At 39.7% G+C, this 14,386-nt stretch overlaps 1 protein-coding gene across 4 annotated transcripts in view; it reads left to right on the forward strand.

Annotated features, from left to right (window-relative positions):
- Nucleotides 1-14,386, forward strand: part of B3GALNT2 (beta-1,3-N-acetylgalactosaminyltransferase 2) — a 51,415-nt gene that overhangs the window by 18,756 nt on the left and 18,273 nt on the right. For all 4 annotated transcript variants that reach the window (XM_082423134.1, XM_082423133.1, XM_082423132.1 and 1 more), the window contains exons 4-5: nucleotides 2,604-2,797; nucleotides 8,449-8,544. In XM_082423134.1, coding sequence (XP_082279260.1) covers nucleotides 2,604-2,797; nucleotides 8,449-8,544 — 290 coding nt within the window. The remainder of the gene's footprint in view (nucleotides 1-2,603; nucleotides 2,798-8,448; nucleotides 8,545-14,386) is intronic.

Here is a 14,386-nt window from a genome sequence, read left to right on the forward strand (position 1 = left end):
CTGATGAGGATGAAGAAAGGTGATCCTAATTAGGTCCTCCGTGTTACCAGGGAACCAATTTTAGAAAGTTGATAACTCTATACCTGTATATCTTTATTTATTAGCATTTCCCATTATGTTCAGCTGTGGTTCTAAGGGAGATGAAACTTTCCCAAATCTTAAATGTACTGATTATGACTTCAGGTGTTTTAAGATTTGTCACACCTCTATAATTATGTGCACCTTGCCTTTGTAGACAGCTGTAGTGTAATGGTTAAGAGTGTGGGTTCTGGAGTCAGGCCTCCTGGCTTTAAATCTAGGCTGCGTCATTTTCTAGCTATATGACCTTCGAACAGTTATTTACTACTCTGTGCCTCAGTTTCGTCATCCGTAAACTGGGGGTAAAAAGTACTTACCTCATAGGGACTGACTTGAGGATGAAATACATTGATACATAAGAAATATTTAGAATAGTTCCTGGGACATGTTCAGTATTTAATATTGTTATTTTTAAAGGACCTGCCTTTTTATAAAATTGGGTTGCAATCAGCTTTTTTAATAAATTTGACCATATTTTCAGGTCTGCATTGTAAAGCAGAGGTTTCTTACTTAGGATGTCTATGAATTTGTTAACAGTGTAAGCAAAATTTTGTGTATGATTGTTTTTTTCTGGGGAGAGGGTGCTTTAGCTTTCACTGGGGTCCCAAAGGGACCATGAACCTAATAAAATATTGTATCACTGATGATGTAAGAGTAGCCTAGAACAAATTATGTTTGAAATCCAAAACCAAGCCAAACCAAATTTTAAGAAACCTTACCTTTAGATTAACCAGACTTTTACTATTTTAAGCGCTATTATTCATTAATAGTAAAGGAGTGGAGTTTTTCACTAATAGAAAATTTTCATATATATAATACCTAGGTTACCAATTTTTAAAAATAGATATAACTAAATTACCATTGAACCTAATTTTATCTCTTTGATAATTTAAATGGCATTTAGATTTATTTAAATACCTTAAGGTCGCCGTGAACATTAATCATCATGATACTCTTGGATGTATAGAAGTTTGATTAATAGCATTATCAAAGCAGCAGGCTATCTTGTGTCCAGGTAGCTTGAAGTTCAAGGTACATTTGTTTTAGACAGAAAATAGTTGTGTTATAATGTGCTTAACCTACTGCCTTTAATGGACATGCTTCACTTTGGATATCCTATTTACTGAGTATATTAAAGAGAATAACTTTTGTTATTATTCACTATATTTGGAGTCTAGACTCTCCGGCCAGTGCTTGCCCCAGCCCATGACAAAATCTGTATCCTCCTTTTCTCCCTCCTGCTCATGTGTGTAATTGGGAAGGAGCCATCAATTCCATTTAGTCACATGTTATTGAGCATCTTCTAAGTGTAAAATAGCGTTCTAGGAACTCTAAAGTAGGGTTCCAAATGATCTGCTGGAGTATGGGAAGAAAACAGGATTTCTTTTTATCTGAAAATAAAATGTAATCTTTATTAATATTGAATATATTAACTGACATTAATATGTGTATATTTTGTACATAAATATGACATTAATATGTGTACAAATGTTTTTAACTGATTGAGTTGTGTGATCTGTAAAGTTGGAAAACCACAGCTCTAAAAAATATAAAGAACTTTGATAGAATAATCTTTTAAAATAAGTTGTTATGTTATTTCTCAAGGTGACACTGATATTCTCAGCCATATTAGCTGCTTCATGTAATCTATCCTGATTCATTTATGGTAATTGAGAAAATTTTCCAAAAAGGACTGTGTTTGGCTTTGATTAGACAGCTCTGGGGGGATAGAAAAAGCACTGAATTCGAAGTCAATAAACCTGGGTTTGATTCCTGGCTCTGCCACTTTCTGTGACCTTAATCAGATGCATCTCTGGGCCTCATTTTCTTAATCTGTAAACTGGAGATAATGTCACAACCACATAGAGTAGTTGTAAAGATTAAATATGATGGGAGATGGCACATAGTAGGTGGTCAGAAATGCTTACTGTGTTTGATGTGCTTGTCTTTTTTTTTTTAAGTCAGGAGAAAGTGATATGCTTATCATCTTTTATCAGTACTGTATAGCGCTGTAAAGAGTTTTTCAGTGTTATTTGAAGTGATTTCAGTTACTTTCATACTGTGATAATTGCCCGACATCACAAAACTTGCTCAACAAGACGTAGGATTTTTGGAATTTGCAGAGCAAGACTAAATTTACTCATTATTTATGACTGCAATTAGTACTGTTTTTATTATCCCCATTTATCCAACCTTTCCTAATAGATGCCTTTAAATTTAATATTCCCCTGTAGCGTTTATACATACAGACGCACACGTGTGTAGAAAAGTTTATTAAAGTAGTTCTTATAATTAAATATTTTACTTAGATGTGGTTGAAAACTTCATTCTTAAATTTCAAAATGAGGTTTTTTTTTTCTGGAAGCAGCCATATTTCTGAAGCACTTTAAAAATTTATTGCCATTTGTGAAAGAATTATATAACATAATTATCTAGATTTTGCTATCAAGCCCACTTCATATTAGTAAAATAAAAGGTTGTTTTCGTTTGATTATGTAAAACTCCTTTTCTCATTACTTCCTTAGTTTTGAATCAGGAAATTGAGGCGTTCAGTCTTTTGGAAGACACTTCATCAGGGCTCTCTGAGGACCGAATTGTCAGCGTGAGCTTCCGAGTTCTCTATCCAATCGTTATTACCAGCCTCGGGGTGTTTTATGATGCCAATGATGTGGGTTTCCAGAGGAACATCACCGTCAAGCTTTATCAAGCAGAACAGGAGGTATGCACTGCTTCGTACGTGCTTTTCGCCACTTTTCTCTTTCAAAATCATCAGCTTTTCCTCATGGCAATGAGTAGGTTGGGAGACTTCCACCTTTCTTCCCTTACTGATTAGACACATTATAGTGTAATGTATTACAGTGCTAGTTTGAGGAGAGAATTCCAATGAATAAATGTGTTATACCTAGGAAAGGAGGAGTTGGACCAGATTAGAAATTTCCAGCCTAAAATCCCCTAAATCCTAAGGAATTTCAAAAGTTAATAACGAATATTTAAAGTTTGGGGCTTACAGATATAAGCAAGTCTTATTGCCTCTTTCTTCCAACCCTAAAAGTCTATCACCATAATACAGGCTAACAGCTGCTTTAAATCTTTTTTGTAATAAGGGTGTAGAGGGAATAAAAGTTTAAAACAACTAGAGTTACTGTTTCTGATATTTGAGAAAACCTAGTTTGTTCACAGAGTGTATCTGAAGGAGTGTAGCAAGGAATTGTATTTGGAAAGATCTGTCCCTGGGTTTTAAACTGCAGAAATCTTGAAAGAATTATACAATGAGCAGCCGTATATCCGCCACCTAAATTCTACAATATTTTGCTGTGTTTGCTTTATGACATCTATAGTCATTCATTGATCTATCTTTTTTTAAAAATGTATTTTAGATTAACTTACAGGCATCAGTAGCCTTCAACCCTAAACATTTTAGTGTGCATATAATTAACTAGACTTTAATATTTGTTTATGGTTTAAAAAAATTTACACAGTGTAAGGTGCATTCAGTTTTTTAAACTGTGTAAACCTGTGTAATCCAAACTCCTATTACCCTACCCCATTACCTAGAGGCAACCACTGTTCTATTTTCTTTTTTTTTTTTTTACATGGACTAGTTTTGCCTGTTGTAGGATTTCATGTATAAATAGAATCATACACTAAGCACTCTCCTGGGTAAGGCTTATTTCACCCAGCATAATGGTTTTGAAACTCATCCATGTCATTGTGTGTATCAGTGAATTTTTCCTTTTCCTTCTTTTAATTGCGAAGTTGTATTCCAACAATATATGATGTTTATGTGTTCTGTTGATGGGCATCTGGAATGTTTCCAAGGTTTTTCCTCCTTTATTCTGTTACTGTGATGAATTACATTTATTAACTTTGCAGTGTTAAATCAATTTCCTATTCCTCTTGATCACAACATATTATTCTTTATATATTGCTGGAAATTGTGTTTCTTGTGCATGGCATGTAGTTGGGTCTTCCTTTTAATCCAGTCTGGGAGTCTCTGCTTTTTACATGGAGGGTTATTCCATTTATATTTAATGCATTTATTAAAGTGGTTGGATTTCAGTTTTTCATTTTGCTATTTGTTTTCTGTTCTACTTTTTTTATTTGTTTCTCTTTTCCTCCGTTTCCTGCCTGCTTTCGGGTTAAAAGAGTATTTTTTACAATTCCATTTTAATTTTTCTGTTGTTCTTTTAGCTACAGCTATTTGTACTACTATTTTGTGGGAGCTTGGTTGACACAAGAATTACAATATATATCCTGAACTTTTCAGTCTTCTTTAAGTTAACGTTGTACCCCTTCATGTAAAATATAAGAACCTTGCCACTATAAATTCCATTTACCATCCCCTGTCTTCTTTGCTCTAGTTGTCATATGCCTTATATCTATATGTGCTATAAATCCCACAACACAGTGTTACAATTTTTGCTTTAAACAGCTAACTGTATTAAAGTAATTTAGAGGAAAAAGCCTTTTATATTTGCCCACTTACTTACCATTTCTGGTGCTCTTCATTCCTCCTGAATGTCTCCTTTAGCCCAAATCAAATCCTTTACCAGTTTTTATAGTGCAGGTTGACTGGTAATTTTGCTTAGAAATATTTTTAATTTGCCTTTATTCTTCCCCTCCTTTATTTTTGTGGGATATTTTCTGGATATTGAAATTCTGGGTTGACTTTTTTTCTTTTCAATATTTTGAAGATGTCATTCCAGTGTTTTCTGGCCTCCATTTTTTCTGGTGAGAAGTCAGCCTTCCTTCATATTGTTCCCATGTATGATGTATGTAATATGGGTTTTGTTTTGTTTTGTTTTTTTCCTGGCTGATTTTAAGATTTTTCTCTTTATATGTATTTGGTTTTAAGCAGTTTGGCTGTGTTGTACCTTGGTGTGGTTTTTCTTTGTTCTGCTCAAGGTTTGTCAAGTTTTTCAATCCATAAATTTATGTCTTTTACCAAATTTGGGAAACTTTCAGCTCTTATTTCTTCAGAAATTTTTTCCCAGCACTATTTCTCTCTACTCATTCTGGGATTCCAGTTACATGTATGTTAGACCTTTTGGTATTGTCCTGCAGATCACAAAACTGGTTTTTTTTTTGTTTTTTGTTTTTTTCAGTTTTTTCTCTCTGTTTTTTAAATTTGATAATTTCTGTTAATCAGTATTCAAATTTATTGAGTCTTCTGTCATATCAAATCTGTTAAGCCTAGCCAGTGAATTTTTTTTTTAGATATTGTACTCTCTAGTTCTAGAATTTCCATTTAATTCTCTTTTGTAATTTATATTTCTCTAAAATTTACTATTTTTCTAAATTCATTTTGAGCATATTTTCTCTGGGCTTGACCTTAACTTGTAATAAGAGTTTTAAAATCCTGTGTCTGCTATTCTAAATTGGAGTCATCTTGGCCTGTCCTCATTGATTATCATTGTTTCTCTTGCACATGGTAACATTTTCCTGTTTTATCTTACATCGAGTAACTTTGGATTATATCCTAGATATTGTGAATAATTCATTATAGGATCTCTGGATCCTATTATATTCTTTGAGGAGTATTGACTTTTTGTTTGTTTCTTTTAGCAGTCAGTTAAATTAGCTGGGCACAGACTCTAAACTCTGTCTTCCTTGTAGTGAGCAGCAGCTGAAATCTCTAGTCTATTCTTTTGGATTTAGATGGGCTGCTTGGATTCTGCTTTGAATATGTACTTCGTGAGTCAGCCACAGATTAGGACAGAATTTACGTGAAGAATTGAGGATTCTCTCTGTGACCCTTTCCTTTCTGGGGTTTTCTTCCTCACTTGTTAGCTGATGTGTTTGTTTCCACCCTGCCTTCTGATTTGCAAACAGAAAGACTGCAGTTTTTATTTCAGAATTTTAGTTGCCCCCTGAGGTATGCCTCAGACAAAGAGCCATTAAAAAAAAAAAAGTGGGGGAAGCATACCCAGTGTCTTTCTCATCTCCTTGGTATTGCTTTTCCTCCAGTTTCTGCCTGCTTTGTGTGCATTCCAGTGCCTTCAGCTCTTTCTTTTTTTTTAATGTTTTGTCTATTGTTCATAATTGTTATCTATAGGAGAATTGGTCTGATATCACTGGAAGCAGAACTCTGTTCATTTTTTTTAGGCATCTTTTAAAATGTTTTTGTATTTATTTCTTGGCTGCGTCGGGTCTTAGCTGCGGCACACAGGGTCTTAGTTGCGGCATGCGGGCTCTTTGTTGTGGCATGCTGGTTCCAGAGCCTGTGGGCTCAGTAGTTGCAGTGTGCGGGCTCCAGGGTGTGTGGGCTCTGTAGTTGTGAACAGGCTCTCTACTTGTGGTGCACGGGCTCAGTAGTTGCGGCATGTGGGCTTAGTTGCCCTGTGGCATATGGGATCTTAGTTCCCCGACCAGAGATTGAACCGGCGTCCCCTGCATTGCAAGTTGGATTCTTAACCACTGGACCACAGGGAAGTGCCCCTGTATTATTGTTAATGTTGATTGTTACTAACAGGTACAGTGTTAGAGTCACCAATAAACACAAATATCAATGAAGATTAAATTTCTTGTTTGCAATTTATCCTATTCCTTTGTCCTCTAAAGAATTTATGTAGGGCTTCCCTGGTGGCGCAGTGGTTGAGAATCTGCCTGCCAATGCAGGGGACACAAGTTCGAGCCCTGGTCTGGGAAGATCCCACATGCCGCGGAGCAGCTAGGCCCGTGAGCCACAACTACTGAGCCTGCGCGTCTGGAGCCTGTGCTCCGCAACAAGAGAGGCCGCGATAGTGAGAGGCCCGTGCACCACGATGAAGAGTGGCCCCCGCTTGCCACAACTAGAGAAAGCCGTCGCACAGAAACGAAGACCCAACACAGCCAAAAATAAATAAATAAATAAATAAATAAATAAATAAATAAATAAGAGATCTCTCCACCCCATTGAAAAGTAGCAAAGACAAAAAAAAAAAAAAAGAATTTATGTAGTTTGTAAATGTGCTTAATGACATAAATATAAATATAAGAGAGGGAACAAATCTTAGTGATGATTCCAGCCATTATGATTCCAGTGAGAAAAGCTTTGTCATGTTACTCAAGTATAGGAGTTCATATATTATCGTGGTTAAAGGTTTCATTGATATCGAAGCTCAAATGGGTAACTGGAATAGCAGTACTCTGAATTCCACTGTCAACCTTATCTAGAAATTAGGATCAATCTTGAATTTTTTTTGATAATTAATTTTCTTAGTATATATAGTCTTTTTTTAAACTATTCATAATGTTTGAGTTGTCACTCAAGAGTTTGATTCAGATGTACAATATTTTGATCATGTTGATTTAACTTTTAGTTGCCATATTTTTACTCAAGGAGAGGTTAATCTTTGTCTTCAAGGAAGGCCTAATCTCAGGTGGATCATAATGGGTTCACAGGTAGTCACGATGTAAAAAAATATTACCACGGCATTGCCAAGAGCTGATGTTAATGAAAGAACTACGCTAATTCATTAACCCCCTTCATTCTGAACTTCTGCATGGTCTTGGTGGCTTTAACAGAAGCGTCCCCTGTGGCAAATGGGTGTCTAGAATAGGTGTGAGAACAAGGAAGTGTTCTTGCCCAAAACAAGAAGGGCCCAAAGCAAACAATAGACATAATGAGAATCAGTTCTCTTTTATGTTCCCTTTTTTGTTTTTGTTTGTTCTTCTAAAGGTTCTTTTTGAAGGGGGATTCCTGAGTACCTTTGTTCTATGTAGAAATCTGTGATCTTTCAGTTTATTTATTTATTTATTTATTTATTTTTGGCTGCGTTGGGTCTTTCTGTTTCTGTGCGAGGGCTTTCTCTAGTTGCGGCAAGCGGGGGCCACTCCTCATCGCGGTGCGTGGGCCTCTCACTGTCGCGGCCTCTCTTGTTGCGGAGTACAAGTTCCAGACGCGCAGGCTCAGTAGTTGTGACTCATGGGCCTAGTTGCTCCGCGGCATGTGGGATCTTCCCAGACCAGGGCTCGAACCCGTGTCTGCTGCATTGGCAGGCAGATTCTCAACCACTGCGCCACCAGGGAAGCCCCAGTTTATTCTTAACCCTTTGGGGCTAAGCCTAATAAGTTGGCTTAATTTAACACCTTACACTTCCCCTAATGCTCCTCATTTCAAGGTGTCTTTTTGTTTTTTTTAAGGTTATCTGGATTATATTTAGTGTTTTAGAACTTCATGACAACTTTGGTTATCTTCAGTGGCTTTATTTAATAACCATGATTGCACTAGAAAACCCAAATGATGCCTAAGCCACAGTAGAACAATGTTAGTGACTGTGGTCGGGGCCACTGAGAATTTAGCTGACCAACATGTAACTTGAAAACTTGCTGCATGTGCCGTGTCTGACATAGGGTATTTCTTCTTGTCTTTTTCCCCCCGATCTGTAGGAGGCCCTCTTCATTGCTCGCTTCAGTCCTCCGAGCTGTGGTGTGCAGGTGAACAAGCTGTGGTACAAGCCTGTGGAGCAGTTCATCTTACCAGAGGTACAGGCTGTAGTAAAGAGACTCTGGTCCCAGTGCAGGCTGCTGTCGGCCTGAGTATGTGCTTCCAGAGGCAGACTCTGCATATTCTCCTGCCAGGACAGCCCTCCAGAGTGGTGGATGAGGCTACCAGCGGGGATGTACTAAGCTGTAGCACTCTGCATTCCTCCCTCCAGAGAGCTGCATCATGCCCCAAAGGTTCCAAACCGCACTTTGAAAAGCGTTGCATGTTACCATGGTTTATTTAGTGGAGTAGAGAACTGCATGAGTGCTCTAGTGACAAAGGATAGTAACAGATGTGGTTGATAGGAAGACCAGGCACAGGTACCATTTGAGTAAATCAAATAGTTTGCTTATCTAAGGAATAGGGAGGTGGAGGGAAGTGCAGACAAGATAATGGCAAAGAGATCGGTCACATTTCCAAGATAAATAAAACTTCTCCAAGTAGTGGAAGATGTTTGAAAACATAACTCTTAGGTAGAGACCACCCCAGCTGCCAGGTGCCCTCATCAGCCCTGGAGTTAAGCCCAAATGTGGTTGTATTACACTGTGTATTACACAGTTGGACATGAACAGTTTGTTCCTCCATCAACCTCAGCCTTTCCAGGCTATTGCAGTCTTGTCTGAGTACATTTCTGAACGGCATGCTTTGGAACCACAGTGTAGGGGTCAGTTTCCCGGTCACCTCTGGCGGTCACTTTAGATGAGCTCTGGTTGACAGGTTCCCCTGGTGACATGAACGCTGAACTAAGATGTGGAAGCTCGATGATTGACCAGCCCTGCTGGCTAAGCGGGAAACATCTTCCTACCACCAGGCGTGTGGGTTGCTGTTCACACTTATGCAACAGCAAAGTCACACATCTTATAAGGTGCTGTGGATCTTTGGAGATGAGTACAGGTAGTTAAACTTTGCATGTTAATTCTGTGACTGTCAAAGGGAGCTCCTTTATTTCACCTATGGGAACCTCTGTTTAAAAGCATTTTACAGAAAAGCAAAACTAAAACATACTGGAAAAAATTTTCCAGTTTCTCAGTGTTATAAAGAAGACTGTAGTGAACATCCTTACACTCTGTTTTGTGTCCATAACTGGTTATTTTCTTAGGATGAATTGTTGGTTCAAATTTCTACACATTTTTGAGGCAGATAATTTCTTTCTGGAGGACAGTTTAGCAGTTTGTATCAATTTGAATAATCATCAACATTATATGAGAATGCCTACCTATATGACCTTTTAAAATTTCATATATGAACTTTTTTCCTTGTTAAATGAAGTATGTACCATCAAAGGTATCTCTTACTCTTAATTAAAAGTAGTGGCTCAACTAAGTAGTATTGGCCAAGTGTTGGATCTCAGTTTTTGAAGGAAGCTACTCTTTGGTTTGTTTACTCATTGACTCAGAAAATATTTATTGAGAACTTAGTATATGCCAAGCACTGGGGCTGTTTGAGACATAGTACACAGATCCCTGCCCTTAAAGCAGCTTATGTCCAAGTGAGGCTAGAAGAGCCAGCACTGATGTTCTGCTTAACTTGCTGTGTCCCAGGCACAGCTGTAAGCAGATTTCCTGCACTGATTGGTCCGCTCCTTTAGGATTGAAGCAAGGCATCAATGAGAGTCCTGCCTTTCTACTGAGAACCAGCATGGGCGGAACGTCACTCAGACTTTGTGACTCCCAGGGGCGAGGAGTGGGGTTCTGAGGGGACCAGGAGCACTAGCATTGTGTTAGGCGCTCTCCAGAGAGGTCTGGAGCCTGCTGGAGGATTGATTTTCACAGACGGCTCACGCGGGTTGGCACGAATAGGAAGGGAAAGGCTGCCGCGCCTGGAAGGCAGCGTGGGGCGGCACGTTCGGGGGCAGGTGCCTGAGCAGCCGCCTGTGCGTGAGTTGAGTCCCTGCGCTGCCTCTCGGTGGCTCTGTGACCTGGAGCAAGCGCCTTCGCCTCACTGCGTCTCTTCCCTCCTTTGTAAGAGGCACGCAGTTCAGAGGGTTACGCTAGGGCATAAATGGTTTCCCAGATGGAGAGCGTTTAGAACATGCCGCCCCACGGTGAGCGTTCGGTGAATCAGTGTGTGCTGGCCTCTTCACTGCTGGTCCTCCTCTGGACTTGGGGTTCCTGTTCTTCAAAAGCGGTGTCTCTCCCCCGGGCCGTTTGGCCCCAGGGCACACTTAGCAGTGTCTGGAGACAGCCCGGTGTGGGGCAGCGCCGCATCTTGTGGGCAGAGGCCAGGGATGTCCGAACATCCCACATCGTACAGGACACGTCCCCACAGCAGAGAGTTATCTGGCCCCAGATGTCAGCGGTGCGCAGGTAGAGAAACTCTAAGAGGAGGGAGTCACAGCGTGGGGCAAGGAGAAAGAAGATAGGCTGTGATATTAACTTCAGGCTCATCACAGTCTTATGGGGCCTGCTCCATTGTCTTGGTCAGCCTCGTAGAAAGAATTACAGTTTTTGATGAGTACACAAAAAACCATTACTTTCCCTTAGAATGTCCTTGTCCTTAGGAGATACATGCTGAAGTCAAGGTGAAATGTATTTTTCAAGTGATTCAACAACAAAGAACAACAGAAAAGTATGTGTGTCTAGAGACAGATAAAGCACATGTGGCCAGGGACTTCCCTGGCGGCCCAGTGGTTAAGGCGCCACGCTGCCACTGCAGGGGGTGCAGGTTTGATCCCTGGTCGGGGAACTAAGACCCCACCTGCTGTGCGGCATGGCCAAAAAGTTAAAAAAAAAAAAAAAAAAAAGGCACATGTGGCCAAATGTTAACGGTTGGTGAGTCTAGGGGATTTGGGTAGTAATTTCAACTTCTGTAGGTTTGAAGCTTTTCAGAATAAAAATGAGGTTGGGGCAAGGAGCTGCCTTCCTTGCCAGTGTTCAGGATGGTATGTATGGCAGTAGGTACTCAGGATGGGAAGGACTTAGCCAAGTCAGGTAGTGGCCGTTTTAGTTATTAAGACTTCTACTGGCAAAAGCCTTGTGATCTTTATTTCCCTTGACGCTTTCAGCTAAACTGGCTTTTGGTTTTTCATTACATCTGAATAACCTTTTTTCCTTTTATAAACACGCAGTTATTTAATAGTGTCTGCATCTGGGGGAGTAGGATTATGGATGATTTTTATTTTCTTCTTTCTGTGTATCTATTTTCTAAATGTTCTGAAATAAATATATATTAGCTTTTATTAAAAGAAAAAATAAACTTTTAAAGATAACATATTCTTTCCTTTTACACAAAATCCTATTTTTGTTGAAAACCTGTTTAATTTTATATAGATACTCATTTTTGCTGCCTCAAGCCTAATTGGGCTTATTTGCACAGAAAAAATGATAGTGATGAATGGGTTTGCCTGCCTATCATCAGCAGAGAATGCCCGAAGAAAAACAGATCGTGGATCCCAGCTGCGGGGGAGAAGTGGTTGATTTGTTCATCATCGTATTCCTTCCACACTTCACAGTCGGCTAGAGTAACGTCAGCAGTATGGCTTGTCAGCTAGGCAGGGCTCTTGCACTGTTTTCGTCGTGTGACTCACTAAAGCATAAATCTCACTGGGGGTCACAAATTTAAATGGAGACTGCTGTGTGTTTCTTTTAAAATATTTACTTCTCTAATTTCGTATTTCTCTTAGTGCACCTGAAACCTGAAACTAATTTCAATAAAAAGACTATTTTCATTCAACCCGAGTCACTAGAGACAGTATTGTTAGCATCATGGGTATTTATACACTTATTTTTTATGAAAGTTGAAATTCTTTAGAGGTAGTCATTTCTCCAATCCACAAGAAATCGTTAACAGTTACAGGCACGAAAGTACTGTGTATGTGTAAGCTAACTCTGGTGGTTTGGATGACGAGTTAGAAATAGGACACAGGAGAATGGACAGCATGGGTCGCACATATAGCTCACTTACGTTATGGGTGAGAGGACTTCTGAGAGCTCATTTTTCCAACCTATACCGTGCTGTTCTTTCCTGCCTTTTAATTTGGTTTTATGATTTTAGCAGGGACTTGCCATAAACAAGCTGTTTCGCATCTGCAGAGATTCCTAGCTTTGTGATTACTTTGTATGAGAGTAGAAAGTAGGCATGTGAGAGAAGTGGGGAATAGAAATTTAACTGTGACATGGAGCAGGTACGGGGAGGTGGAGAAGGTAGAGCTCCTCCCTCCTCTCAAAGCAAAACAACTGGTTATCAGTTGAGTGAATAAAAAAGCAGGATCACTTTTTGGGCCAATGAGTTTTTCTGGTAATTACTCAGTTTAGTCAACATTGTTGATGTTATATCACAACCCAGTCAAACAAAATGGAGTTGGGTGCCGGGCAGAGTCAGGTGCCAAGTGTCAGTTGAATGGACTGGACAGAGAATTACTTGATTTGTCATCATATTTGCCAGATTTGTAGTTTCAAAGTGAAGCTTTTTTGCGGTCACTATAGCTTTTACTTTGGTGTGGTCCCTTTGGAACTATAATTGCAAAGATTCCCAGTGACCTAACTGCCACCTCCAGGGGACACTTACCTGGAGTCCTGACCCTAGTTGACTGCAGTTTTCTCTTAGCTTATATGATATGCATTCTTCTGGTTCAGCTTAATGTGGCTCAGTCCTTCTTCCCAGTACATAACTTCATTATCTCCTCTTCTGTTTTCCCCTTAAACGTTAATCATTAGGATCTGAAACCCAAACTTCTGTTTATTTTACTCATTCTTCCTAGACAGTTTCATCTATTACCACCTGTTTACTGCAGCCCAGATTTCTTATGAACTCCATACACACTTCAGCCACCTACTGAACTCCTCCACTTGGAATGTCCCCTGGGTGTTCTATGGCGATAGCATCTCCAGCCCACCCATTCTCATCTCCTCCTGTATTTTCAGTGTTGGGTCATAGTATCTCCTTTTTCTCAGGCACCCAAACCAGAATCGTGGGCTTTAATCCTCAATTCTCATATGCAAGCACTCACTAAGTCCTATCAATTCTCCTAAACTTATTTGGTATCAGTCCTTCCAAACTTTATCACTATTAAAGTTTTAGAAGAAAGTAAAGTATCCCAAGGGGAAGAGGTCCTTGTTGCCAGGAGAAAGACACATGATTAACCCAAAGCAGCCTCACACAGTCAAGGGTCTAGGACTTAGCTTTCGGGTCCTAATGCTGACCTTGCGGAGTGTATAAACCAGAATGTCTATTGATTCATGTTCGATGGGTGTTAGCTCATTAGAGTGGTTTGAATTCTTGCGGCCAATAGCTAGGAACCTCCTTCCTGATATTTCAAGGCACCTAAAAAACAATCTGAACTGTACTTGGTTTGGGCATTGAATTTGATTACAGCAGTGGGAGGTGGGTGTTTTTGAGAGCTGTCTCATTCAGGTAGGATGTGACCAGAGTGCTTTATATCTTCCAATTATTCTGTCTCCCCTTAGACATTGCTACTTGTTGCCAAAATTCTCTCTTAGACCAGCTTTCCTATAGTGTTTTAAGGGATTGGTTTTACTAATTAAGCTTCAACCTTAGAGCTCTTCCCAGTTATTGGAAACATTGTTTTTTGTTTTTGTTTTTTTTTAAAGGAATTCCTTTATTTTTATTATTTATTTATTTATTTATTTTTGGCTGTGTTGGGTCTTCGTTTCTGTGCAAGGGCTTTCTCTAGTTGCGGCAAGCAGGGGCCACTCTTCATCGCGGTGCGCGGGCCTCTCACTATAGCGGCCTCTCTTGTTGCGGAGCACGGGCTCCAGACGCGCAGGCTCAGTAGTTGTGGCTCGCGGGCCTAGTTGTTCCGCGGCATGTGGGATCTTCCCAGACCAGGGCTCGAACCCGTGTCCCCTGCGTTGGCAGGCAGATTCTCAACCACTGCACCAC

This window comes from Balaenoptera physalus (genome assembly GCF_965194825.1).
Source record: "Balaenoptera physalus genome assembly, chromosome: 14".
NCBI lineage: Eukaryota > Metazoa > Chordata > Mammalia > Artiodactyla > Balaenopteridae > Balaenoptera > Balaenoptera physalus.